The sequence below is a fragment of the Cherax quadricarinatus genome, chromosome 12 (genome assembly GCF_038502225.1).
Source record: "Cherax quadricarinatus isolate ZL_2023a chromosome 12, ASM3850222v1, whole genome shotgun sequence".
Classification (NCBI taxonomy): domain Eukaryota; kingdom Metazoa; phylum Arthropoda; class Malacostraca; order Decapoda; family Parastacidae; genus Cherax; species Cherax quadricarinatus.
Window position 1 is genome coordinate 41,385,210 of NC_091303.1, and position 13,317 is coordinate 41,398,526.

Genomic DNA, 13,317 nt, shown 5'->3' on the forward strand with positions numbered 1-13,317 from the left:
TTGAATGTCAAGTGTTCAGCCACTGTGCTGTTGTTGAATATCAAGTGTTCACTCACAGTTTCTGTTGTCGAATATCAAGTGTTCACTCACTGTGCTGTTGTTGAATATCAAGTGTTCACTCACTGTGCTGTTGTTGAATATCAAGTGTTCACTCACTGTGCTGTTGTTGAATATCAAGTGTTCACTCACTGTGCGGTTGTTGAATATCAAGTGTTCACTTACTGTGCTGTTGTTGAATATCAAGTGTTTACTCACTGTGACGTTGTTGAATATCAAGTGTTCACTCACTGTGCTGTTGTTGAATATCAAGTGTTCACTCTCTGTGTGTTGTTGAATATCAAGTGTTCACTCACTGTGCTGTTGTTGAATATCAAGTGTTCACTCACTGTGCTGTTGTTGAATATCAAGTGTTCACTCACTGTGCTGTTGTTGAATATCAAGTGTTCACTCACTGTGGTGTTGTTGAATTTCAAGTGTTCACTCACTGTGCTGTTGTTGAATATCAAGTGTTCACTCACTGTGCTGTTGTTGAATATCAAGTGTTCACTCACTGTGCTGTTGTTGAATATCAAGTGTTCACTCACTGTGCTGTTGTTGAATATCAAGTGTTCACTCACTGTGCTGTTGTTGAATATCAAGTGTTCACTCACTATGTTATTGTTGAATATCAAGTGTTCACTCACTGTGTTGTTGTTGAATATCAAGTGTTCACTCACTGTGTTTTTTTGAATATCAAGTGTTCACTCAATGTTTTGTTGAATATCAAGTGTTCACTCACTGTGTTGTTGTTGAATATCAAGTGTTCACTCACAGTGCTGTTGTCGAATATCAAGTGTTCACTCAATGTGCTGTTGTTGAATATCAAGTGTTCACTCACTGTTCTGTTGTTGAATTTCAAGTGTTCACTCACTGTGCGGTTGTTGAATATCAAGTGTTCACTCACTGTGCCGTTGTTGAATATCAAGTGTTCAACTCACTGTGTTGTTGTTGAATATCAAGTGTTCATTCACTGTGCTGTTGTTGAATATCAAGTGTTCACTCTCTGTGTGTTGTTGAATATCAAGTGTTCACTCACTGTGTTGTTGTTGAATATCAAGTGTTCACTCACTGTGCTGTTGTTGAATATCAAGTGTTCACTCACTGTGCTGTTGTTGAATATCAAGTGTTCACTCACTGTGCGTTGTTGAATATCAAGTGTTCACTCACTGTGTTGTTGTTGAATATCAAGTGTTCACTCACTGTGCTGTTGTTGAATATCAAGTGTTCACTCACTGTGCTGTTGTTGAATATCAAGTGTTCACTCACTGTGTTGTTGTTGAATATCAAGTGTTCACTCACTGCACTCTTGTTAAAGTGTTCACTCTCTGTGCTGTTGTTGAATATCAAGTGTTCACTCACTGTGCTTTTATTGAATGTCAAGTGTTCACTCACTGTTGTTGAATATCAAGTGTTCACTCACAGTTTCTGTTGTCGAATATCAAGTGTTCACTCACTGTGCTGTTGTTGAATATCAAGTGTTCACTCACTGTGCTGTTGTTGAATATCAAGTGTTCACTCACTGTGCTGTTGTTGAATATCAAGTGTTCACTCACTGTGCGGTTGTTGAATATCAAGTGTTCACACTGTGCTGTTGTTGAATATCAAGTGTTTACTCACTGTCGTTGTTGAATATCAAGTGTTCACTCACTGTGCTGTTGTTGAATATCAAGTGTTCACTTCATCAAGTGTTCACTCACTGTGCTGTTGTTGAATATCAAGTGTTAACTAACTGTGCGGTTGTTGAATATCAAGTGTTCAGTCACTGTGCTGTTGTTGAATATCAAGTGTTCACTCATGAATCAAGTGTTCACTCACTGTGCTGTTGTTGAATATCAAGTGTTCACTCACTGTTCTGTTGTTGAATTTCAAGTGTTCACTCACTGTGCGGTTGTTGAATATCAAGTGTTCACTCACTGTGCCGTTGTTGAATATCAAGTGTTTACTCACTGTGACGTTGTTGAATATCAAGTGTTCATTCACTGTGCTGTTGTTGAATATCAAGTGTTCACTCTCTGTGTGTTGTTGAATATCAAGTGTTCACTCACTGTGCTGTTGTTGAATATCAAGTGTTCACTAACTGTGCTGTTGTTGAATATCAAGTGTTCACTCACTGTGCTGTTGTTGAATATCAAGTGTTCACTCACTGTGCGTTGTTGAATATCAAGTGTTCACTCACTGTGTTGTTGTTGAATATCAAGTGTTCACTCACTGTGCTGTTGTTGAATATCAAGTGTTCACTCACTGTGCTGTTGTTGAATATCAAGTGTTCACTCACTGTGCTGTTGTTGAATATCAAGTGTTCACTCACTGTGTTGTTGTTGAATATCAAGTGTTCACTCACTGTGTTGTTGTTGAATATCAAGTGTTCACTCACTGTGTTGTTGTTGAATATCAAGTGTTCACTCACTGTGCTGTTGTTGAATATCAAGTGTTCACTCACTGTGCTGTTGTTGAATATCAAGTGTTCACTCACTGTGCTGTTGTTGAATATCAAGTGTTCACTCACTGTGTTGTTGTTGAATATCAAGTGTTCACTCACTGTGCTGTTGTTGAATATCAAGTGTTCACTCACTGTGCTGTTGTTGAATATCAAGTGTTCACTCTCTGTGCTGTTGTTGAATATCAAGTGTTCACTCACTGTGCCGTTGTTGAATATCAAATGTTCACTCATTGTGCTGTTGTTGAATATCAAGTGTTCACTCACTGTGCTGTTGTTGAATATCAAGTGTTCACTCACTGTGCTGTTGTTGAATATCAAGTGTTCACTCACTGTGTTGTTGTTGAATATCAAGTGTTCACTCACTGTGCTGTTGTTGAATATCAAGTGTTCACTCACTGTGCCGTTGTTGAATATCAAATGTTCACTCATTGTGCTGTTGTTGAATATCAAGTGTTCACTCACTGTGTGTTGTTGAATATCAAGTGTTCATTCACTGTGTTTTGTTGAATATCAAGTGTTCATTCACTGCACTCTTGTTAAAGTGTTCACTCTCTGTGCTGTTGTTGAATACCAAGTTTTCACTCACTGTGCTTTTATTGAATGTCAAGTGTTCAGCCACTGTGCTGTTGTTGAATATCAAGTGTTCACTCACTGCACTCTTGTTAAAGTGTTCACTCTCTGTGCTGTTGTTGAATATCAAGTGTTCACTCACTGTGCTTTTATTGAATGTCAAGTGTTCAGCCACTGTGCTGTTGTTGAATATCAAGTGTTCACTCACTGCACTCTTGTTAAAGTGTTCACTCTCTTTGCTGTTGTTGAATATCAAGTGTTCACTCACTGTGCTTTTATTGAATGTCAAGTGTTCAGCCACTGTGCTGTTGTTGAATATCAAGTGTTCACTCACAGTGCTGTTGTCGAGTATCAAGTGTTCACTCACTGTGCTGTTGTTGAATATCAAGTGTTCACTCACTGTGCTGTTGTTGAATATCAAGTGTTCACTCACTGTGCTGTTGTTGAATATCAAGTGTTCACTCACTGTGCGGTTGTTGAATATCAAGTGTTCACTTACTGTGCTGTTGTTGAATATCAAGTGTTTACTCACTGTGACGTTGTTGAATATCAAGTGTTCACTCACTGTGCTGTTGTTGAATATCAAGTGTTCACTCTCTGTGTGTTGTTGAATATCAAGTGTTCACTCACTGTGCTGTTGTTGAATATCAAGTGTTCACTCACTGTGCTGTTGTTGAATATCAAGTGTTCACTCACTGTGCTGTTGTTGAATATCAAGTGTTCACTCACTGTGGTGTTGTTGAATTTCAAGTGTTCACTCACTGTGCTGTTGTTGAATATCAAGTGTTCACTCACTGTGCTGTTGTTGAATATCAAGTGTTCACTCACTGTGCTGTTGTTGAATATCAAGTGTTCACTCACTGTGCTGTTGTTGAATATCAAGTGTTCACTCACTGTGCTGTTGTTGAATATCAAGTGTTCACTCACTATGTTATTGTTGAATATCAAGTGTTCACTCACTGTGTTGTTGTTGAATATCAAGTGTTCACTCACTGTGCTGTTGTTGAATATCAAGTGTTCACTCACTATGTTATTGCTGAATATCAAGTGTTCACTCACTGTGTTATTGTTGAATATCAAGTGTTCACTCACTGTGTTGTTGTTGAATATCAAGTGTTCACTCACTGTGCTGTTGTTGAATATCAAGTGTTCACTCACTGTGCTGTTGTTGAATATCAAGTGTTCACTCACTGTGCTGTTGTTGAATATCAAGTGTTCACTCACTGTGTTGTTGTTGAATATCAAGTGTTCACTCACTGTGTTGTTGTTGAATATCAAGTGTTCACTCACTGTGTTGTTGTTGAATATCAAGTGTTCACTCACTGTGCTGTTGTTGAATATCAAGTGTTCACTCACTGTGCTGTTGTTGAATATCAAGTGTTCACTCACTGTGCTGTTGTTGAATATCAAGTGTTCACTCACTGTGTTGTTGTTGAATATCAAGTGTTCACTCACTGTGCTGTTGTTGAATATCAAGTGTTCACTCACTGTGCTGTTGTTGAATATCAAGTGTTCACTCTCTGTGCTGTTGTTGAATATCAAGTGTTCACTCACTGTGCCGTTGTTGAATATCAAATGTTCACTCATTGTGCTGTTGTTGAATATCAAGTGTTCACTCACTGTGCTGTTGTTGAATATCAAGTGTTCACTCACTGTGCTGTTGTTGAATATCAAGTGTTCACTCACTGTGTTGTTGTTGAATATCAAGTGTTCACTCACTGTGCTGTTGTTGAATATCAAGTGTTCACTCACTGTGCCGTTGTTGAATATCAAATGTTCACTCATTGTGCTGTTGTTGAATATCAAGTGTTCACTCACTGTGTGTTGTTGAATATCAAGTGTTCATTCACTGTGTTTTGTTGAATATCAAGTGTTCATTCACTGCACTCTTGTTAAAGTGTTCACTCTCTGTGCTGTTGTTGAATACCAAGTTTTCACTCACTGTGCTTTTATTGAATGTCAAGTGTTCAGCCACTGTGCTGTTGTTGAATATCAAGTGTTCACTCACTGCACTCTTGTTAAAGTGTTCACTCTCTGTGCTGTTGTTGAATATCAAGTGTTCACTCACTGTGCTTTTATTGAATGTCAAGTGTTCAGCCACTGTGCTGTTGTTGAATATCAAGTGTTCACTCACTGCACTCTTGTTAAAGTGTTCACTCTCTGTGCTGTTGTTGAATATCAAGTGTTCACTCACTGTGCTTTTATTGAATGTCAAGTGTTCAGCCACTGTGCTGTTGTTGAATATCAAGTGTTCACTCACAGTGCTGTTGTCGAGTATCAAGTGTTCACTCACTGTGCTGTTGTTGAATATCAAGTGTTCACTCACTGTGCTGTTGTTGAATATCAAGTGTTCACTCACTGTGCTGTTGTTGAATATCAAGTGTTCACTCACTGTGCGGTTGTTGAATATCAAGTGTTCACTTACTGTGCTGTTGTTGAATATCAAGTGTTTACTCACTGTGACGTTGTTGAATATCAAGTGTTCACTCACTGTGCTGTTGTTGAATATCAAGTGTTCACTTACTGTGCTGTTGTTGAATGTCAAGTGTTCAGTCACTGTGCTTTTATTGAATGTCAAGTGTTCACTCACTGTGCTGTTGTTGAATATCAAGTGTTCACTCACTGTGTTGTTGTTGAATATCAAGTGTTCACTCACAGTGCTGTTGTCGAATATCAAGTGTTCACTCACTGTGCTGTTGTCGAATATCAAGTGTTCACTCACTGTGCTGTTGTTGAATATCAAGTGTTCACTCACTGTTCTGTTGTTGAATTTCAAGTGTTCACTCACTGTGCGGTTGTTGAATATCAAGTGTTCACTCACTGTGCCGTTGTTGAATATCAAGTGTTTACTCACTGTGACGTTGTTGAATATCAAGTGTTCATTCACTGTGCTGTTGTTGAATATCAAGTGTTCACTCTCTGTGTGTTGTTGAATATCAAGTGTTCACTCACTGTGCTGTTGTTGAATATCAAGTGTTCACTAACTGTGCTGTTGTTGAATATCAAGTGTTCACTCACTGTGCTGTTGTTGAATATCAAGTGTTCACTCACTGTGCGTTGTTGAATATCAAGTGTTCACTCACTGTGTTGTTGTTGAATATCAAGTGTTCACTCACTGTGTTGTTGTTGAATATCAAGTGTTCACTCACTGTGCTGTTGTTGAATATCAAGTGTTCACTCACTGTGCTGTTGTTGAATATCAAGTGTTCACTCTCTGTGCTGTTGTTGAATATCAAGTGTTCACTCACTGTGCCGTTGTTGAATATCAAATGTTCACTCATTGTGCTGTTGTTGAATATCAAGTGTTCACTCACTGTGCTGTTGTTGAATATCAAGTGTTCACTCACTGTGCTGTTGTTGAATATCAAGTGTTCACTCACTGTGTTGTTGTTGAATATCAAGTGTTCACTCACTGTGCTGTTGTTGAATATCAAGTGTTCACTCACTGTGCCGTTGTTGAATATCAAATGTTCACTCATTGTGCTGTTGTTGAATATCAAGTGTTCACTCACTGTGTGTTGTTGAATATCAAGTGTTCATTCACTGTGTTTTGTTGAATATCAAGTGTTCATTCACTGCACTCTTGTTAAAGTGTTCACTCTCTGTGCTGTTGTTGAATACCAAGTTTTCACTCACTGTGCTTTTATTGAATGTCAAGTGTTCAGCCACTGTGCTGTTGTTGAATATCAAGTGTTCACTCACTGCACTCTTGTTAAAGTGTTCACTCTCTGTGCTGTTGTTGAATATCAAGTGTTCACTCACTGTGCTTTTATTGAATGTCAAGTGTTCAGCCACTGTGCTGTTGTTGAATATCAAGTGTTCACTCACTGCACTCTTGTTAAAGTGTTCACTCTCTGTGCTGTTGTTGAATATCAAGTGTTCACTCACTGTGCTTTTATTGAATGTCAAGTGTTCAGCCACTGTGCTGTTGTTGAATATCAAGTGTTCACTCACAGTGCTGTTGTCGAGTATCAAGTGTTCACTCACTGTGCTGTTGTTGAATATCAAGTGTTCACTCACTGTGCTGTTGTTGAATATCAAGTGTTCACTCACTGTGCTGTTGTTGAATATCAAGTGTTCACTCACTGTGCGGTTGTTGAATATCAAGTGTTCACTTACTGTGCTGTTGTTGAATATCAAGTGTTTACTCACTGTGACGTTGTTGAATATCAAGTGTTCACTCACTGTGCTGTTGTTGAATATCAAGTGTTCACTCTCTGTGTGTTGTTGAATATCAAGTGTTCACTCACTGTGCTGTTGTTGAATATCAAGTGTTCACTCACTGTGCTGTTGTTGAATATCAAGTGTTCACTCACTGTGCTGTTGTTGAATATCAAGTGTTCACTCACTGTGGTGTTGTTGAATTTCAAGTGTTCACTCACTGTGCTGTTGTTGAATATCAAGTGTTCACTCACTGTGCTGTTGTTGAATATCAAGTGTTCACTCACTGTGCTGTTGTTGAATATCAAGTGTTCACTCACTGTGCTGTTGTTGAATATCAAGTGTTCACTCACTGTGCTGTTGTTGAATATCAAGTGTTCACTCACTATGTTATTGTTGAATATCAAGTGTTCACTCACTGTGTTGTTGTTGAATATCAAGTGTTCACTCACTGTGCTGTTGTTGAATATCAAGTGTTCACTCACTATGTTATTGCTGAATATCAAGTGTTCACTCACTGTGTTATTGTTGAATATCAAGTGTTCACTCACTGTGTTGTTGTTGAATATCAAGTGTTCACTCACTGTGTTGTTGTTGAATATCAAGTGTTCACTCACTATGTTATTGTTGAATATCAAGTGTTCACTCACTATGTTATTGTTGAATATCAAGTGTTCACTCACTGTGTTGTTGTTGAATATCAAGTGTTCACTCACTGTGTTTTTTTGAATATCAAGTGTTCACTCACTGTTTTGTTGAATATCAAGTGTTCACTCACTATGTTATTGTTGAATATCAAGTGTTCAGACATAGTATTGTTGTTGAATATCAAGTGTTCAGCAATTATGAACACTACAGATAAAACAACAGAATCCCAACCATTATAAACACCTCAGCATCAACAGAGGATATAAACAAAGTCTACCAGATAGCATAATTTTGTAAAGACAGAGTTGGTCTTTTTGAGGGCAAAATATGTCTTACCTTCTTTTCTTCACTGTCCTGGGCAACAGCAGTTAGAATCATGACGCCCAGCAATACTACTTGTACCGACCAGCAACACATCTTTGTTTATTTTGTGATGCTCAAGGTAGTGTTGGGAGACTGACTGAGGTAACTGCAGGCTGTGCCTGTAGAGGCAGATTGATGCTTTGCCTTATCGCAGTTTGGTTATCATATCTGACGCTGAACTGCTGACGATGTACTTATGTGGAAAATATGCACAACTCAATATTTTACACTTATATTATGCTAAGATTATATATGACATCACTTAGCTGTATGGGCTGGCAAATTCTTCAGGAATCAATTATTCTCTTTATGAAACAATAAGATATACAAGGTTGGTTCACTCTGATATCAAGGCGGCCACAAAGATAGCAATATATACTGTTAAATAAATACTAGCAAACAAAAGACTAAACCTAGAGTAGCTCTTGACATCACAAACTGAGGTGGAACATTGTTTAAAGTTCCCAAATACATTAGTTCTAGGAATGTAGTGTTATATGTTAATACGAAACACATTTCACTATTACTTTATAAATTCACATAATGGATGTAGACAGACTGTACTGTCTGCAGAGATAGCCTATGCTGTCTGCCAGCTTAGTTCATATTTCGCGGCACTCAGGTGCTGCCCTCTCTAGGCCTGCCCAGGTCAGTGGGATGCTGGTCCCAATTGCTCACTCTGGCGACACATTTCACTCAGTCAACAGGTCCTACTCCTCTCTCCCTCCCGGGCCATGGGCACTGCCCTCCCGGGCCATGGGCACAAACACACAAGCCTGTGTACCCACCACGACTTTGCAAATAAAGTAAAAAGCCTCCAAAGACGTTTATAATTGAATCCCGCTTTCAGCTTACCAACAAAATATTGTTTCACATTGACACTTCACCTATAATCAGCTTTCTCGTATAAGAAAAGAGTGGCTTAGAAGAGCAATCAAAACAAGATTAGGTGCTGTGGCATACAAAGAGTATGTTACAATTTATTCAGTATATGTCACACTCTCATATAGGCTGCCTCCCAACCAGTGAACCGGGTACTAAGGGTTTAATGATCGATAGGGTACCCGTCATTAAGTCAGTACCTTGGTTGATTGAACAATCACAGGCAAGCCCGCCAAAGCAGAAGCAACGTGGTTCACTTGAGGTAAGCATTGGCAGACTTACCTACCTGCTGGTTGAGTACAGTGCACTCTCTCTGGCTTCTGCTTTGCCATCTTTCACTGTGGTGTACATTTTTTAATATTCTATCTGTGGATATTGTACAAAGTGTATTTATCTGTATATAGTGGGTGAGGGAAAAATATACATTATAGTCTACTGCTGAGTTTCCTCCAGTTCCCATTACGACTAGGTCTCACTGGTCATTCATTACCTGTGTACCTAATATGTGCACTATAAGAGATCTTAAGGCGTCCAAAAGACTGTCAAAGAACTCTATCTGTTTCAGTGTTAAGTCGATAAAGGTTAAGGTGTGGGTTTGACGAGTGTGTGCAACTTTATTCAGTCACCTGTTACTGTGCTCATGTGACCATACTAAATCCAAGAAGCTGTGCAGAATTAAGATCAGTTTCATTAGAGCGCTGACTCCTAGAGATTATTTTGCGTTAAGTGTATGAGATACGGAAATGTACACTTAAAAGGAGCTATATGGAGATTTACACAGGGGCGCTCTGCCCAAATTGCGTAAGAATTGAGGTCAACGGGTTGCAGGATATTTTGGCCCGATATTAAACTGATTTCCGTTAATTAATTCCAAAAGCTAATAAAACGACGTGGGAGGAGACATATTGATGTTGTTTATACAGGTGAGGTCTACCAAATATTCCGTCGTGTCTATGAGATCTGTCTCTCAACTTATTAGATTGACTTACACCTCAGTTAGTGTGGTAGACTTTTAGAGGCAATGTTGCTCAACAGAATCATGTGCTGCTGGTTTACAAAAAGATTCAGTAAAGGCAAATTCAATACATGCCACGAGTCAGTACATGATGAATAGCAACTTTTAATGTCGAATCAAGGACATCACTGATGAACTGACTTCCACACTAACCATGGAAGCCTGAGAAGTACCCATCATGTTTACAATATAGAGTTCTTTAATTTTAATTAGGTTGTACCATGTACACTGAATAAGTCTTTTACCTGAATGGATGATGGACAAATAATACAGCTCCTGAGACCAAGGTATTTGGGTTATTAGGGTTTAAATGAGCTTAACCTGTGCTCACATGAGAGTTATATTTAGCCTATATAACACCTGATCACTACCAGTCAAGGTAACTTTAATCCTAGATATGGGAGTAGTGGAAATAAGTAAATTTTATGTCTATTGACACGACTCGCACGTATGAATGCACTGTTCCTCTTGGTACACAAACATGAGATATTTTCAATAGAATGTCTGTTGACACACGAGCAGTAGCGTACTTAAGGTCTGGCAGGTATGACACGTGCCCTTGGCTCCACTTGAAGAGGGCGCCAATGAGCAGTATCTATTAGAGTCAGACAAGTCATCCTCGGATAGTGAAAAAGAACTTTCTTCAGATGTATAATCTATCTTTGATTATCATGGGTGAGAAGCACTAGGATGGCTAGATTGTTAGACCACTTATGTAAATTATTAGGTCAAAATACAGTGCTTGGAGCTACATACCTCACAGTATCACTGCGCAGTGTCAACTGGCAGTAAGATCATTTTCCTGCGTAAACTATGGAGGTAGTCTAGATTTTTATGCAAAGTCTGTGAAATTTCATGATCTTACTAAAAGGGCCATTTCCTTATTTCAGAGCATTGTTTATGAGAACCATGAAACGTTTTTTCACGAAGAAGGAAAGGTGAAGGACGATAGAGACGAAAGTTGGAGGCGGAGGAAGCCAAGAAGTTGAGGAAGTTCTTCACGCCCTTCTCGGAAACGCCGAGAACAAGTTGTTCTACACGTTCCATGGAGTCACCTGCACCTACTACAAGTTTGTTAGAATCAGAAACTGGATCGAGTGCAAATGCGTCCCGAGCCGAGAAGGAAATCAAGTCAGATACAACTGAGTATGACGAGATTAAAAAGTGAAGCTTCCAGAGAGAACGTAGACATTACAGGAGGGAAAGATTGTAGTGTTGGTGATGATGTAAAGTTTATTGACGAGGTTTTACCTGACGAAATTGAACCTGACGATACTGAACCTAGTGAACTGGATGATGTCCAAGATCCTCGAACTGTTGTACAAGAAATGATTGAATAGCATGACACTGGACCTGTGAAGCTCGACAAGGATACTGGAAAATCAATTCTGCCTGATGCGTAGAACAGAAATAAAGCTGGTTCGAGGTATTTCCAGAACAGTGAAGAGTTTTCCTACCAAAACAAAGAAGTGAGGAAGTGACTCGCTCATGGCTGGTCTAGTCCCCTTCTAAAAAGTCTGCATATTATATTTGTTGTCTTCTTTATTACAGGTTAGACCATCAATCCTCATTGGAACAGGAAAGTGGATTCAACCAATGGAAAGAACCTGAAAGAATTAGTGTTCATGAAAATGCTAAGAATCATAGGGAGTGTTACCGTACTGGACTTCTTTGTTAGTGTACTGGTCTTCTGTGTTACTGTACTGGTCTTCTGTGTTACTGTACTGGTCTTCTGTGTTACTGTACTGGTCTTCTGTGTTTAGTATACTGGTCTTCTGTGTTAGTGTACTGGTCTTCTGTGTTACTATACTGGTCTTCTGTGTTAGTGTACTGGTCTTCTGTGTTAGTGTACTGGTCTTCTGTGTTAGTGTACTGGTCTTCTGTGTTACTGTACTGGTCTTCTGTGTTACTGTTCTGGTCTTCTGTGTTACTATACTGGTCTTCTGTGTTACTATACTGGTCTTCTGTGTTACTATACTGGTCTTCTGTGTTACTGTTCTGGTCTTCTGTGTTACTGTTCTGGTCTTCTGTGTTACTGTTCTGGTCTTCTGTGTTACTGATCTGGTCTTCTGTGTTACTGTTCTGGTCTTCTGTGTTACTGTTCTGGTCTTCTGTGTTACTGTTCTGGTCTTCTGTGTTACTGTTCTGGTCTTCTGTGTTACTGTACTGGTCTTCTGTGTTACTGTTCTGGTCTTCTGTGTTACTGTTCTGGTCTTCTGTGTTACTGTTCTGGTCTTCTGTGTTACTGTTCTGGTCTTCTGTGTTACTGTTCTGGTCTTCTGTGTTACTGTTCTGGTCTTCTGTGTTACTGTTCTGGTCTTCTGTGTTACTGTTCTGGTCTTCTGTGTTACTGTACTGGTCTTCTGTGTTACTGTTCTGGTCATCTGTGTTACTGTTCTGGTCTTCTGTGTTACTGTTCTGGTCTTCTGTGTTACTGTTCTGGTCTTCTGTGTTACTTTACTGGTCTTCTGTGTTACTGTTCTGGTCTTCTGTGTTACTGTACTGGTCTTCTGTGTTACTGTACTGGTCTTCTGTGTTACTGTACTGGTCTTCTGTGTTACTGTTCTGGTCTTCTGTGTTACTGTTCTGGTCTTCTGTGTTACTGTTCTGGTCTTCTGTGTTACTGTTCTGGTCTTCTGTGTTACTGTTCTGGTCTTCTGTGTTACTGTACTGGTCTTCTGTGTTACTATACTGGTCTTCTGTGTTACTGTACTGGTCTTCTGTGTTACTGTACTGGACTTCTGTGTTACTGTTCTGGTCTTCTGTGTTACTGTTCTGGTCTTCTGTGTTACTGTACTGGTCTTCTGTGTTACTGTTCTGGTCTTCTGTGTTACTGTACTGGTCTTCTGTGTTACTATACTGGTCTTCTTTGTTACTGTTCTGGTCTTCTGTGTTACTGTACTGGTCTTCTGTGTTACTATACTGGGCTTCTGTGTTACTGTTCTGGTCTTCTGTGTTACTGTTCTGGTCCTCTGTGTTACTGTACTGGTCTTCTGTGTTACTATACTGGTCTTCTGTGTTACTGTTCTGGTCTTCTGTGTTACTGTACTGGTCTTCTGTGTTACTATACTGGTCTTCTGTGTTACTGTACTGGTCTTCTGTGTTACTGTACTCGTCTTCTCTGTTACAATACTGGTCTTCTGTGTTACTGTCCTGGTCTTCTGTGTTACTGTACTGGTCTTCTGTGTTACTGTTCTGA

The 13,317-nt window shown here is 39.3% G+C and overlaps 1 protein-coding gene across 4 annotated transcripts in view; it reads right to left on the reverse strand.

The window, feature by feature from the left end:
- LOC128686543 (phosphatidylinositol phosphatase PTPRQ) overlaps positions 1-8,360 on the reverse strand; it is a 205,554-nt gene extending 197,194 nt beyond the window's left edge. For 2 of the 4 annotated variants that reach the window (XM_070084317.1, XM_070084318.1), the window contains exon 1: positions 8,195-8,358. In XM_070084317.1, coding sequence (XP_069940418.1) covers positions 8,195-8,275 — 81 coding nt within the window. In that variant the 5' untranslated portion in view covers positions 8,276-8,358. Of the gene's footprint in view, positions 1-8,194 lie in introns of all 4 variants that reach the window. The other 2 variants (XM_070084320.1, XM_070084319.1) reach the window with 2 other exon arrangements.
- Positions 8,361-13,317: the final 4,957 nt, after the last annotated feature.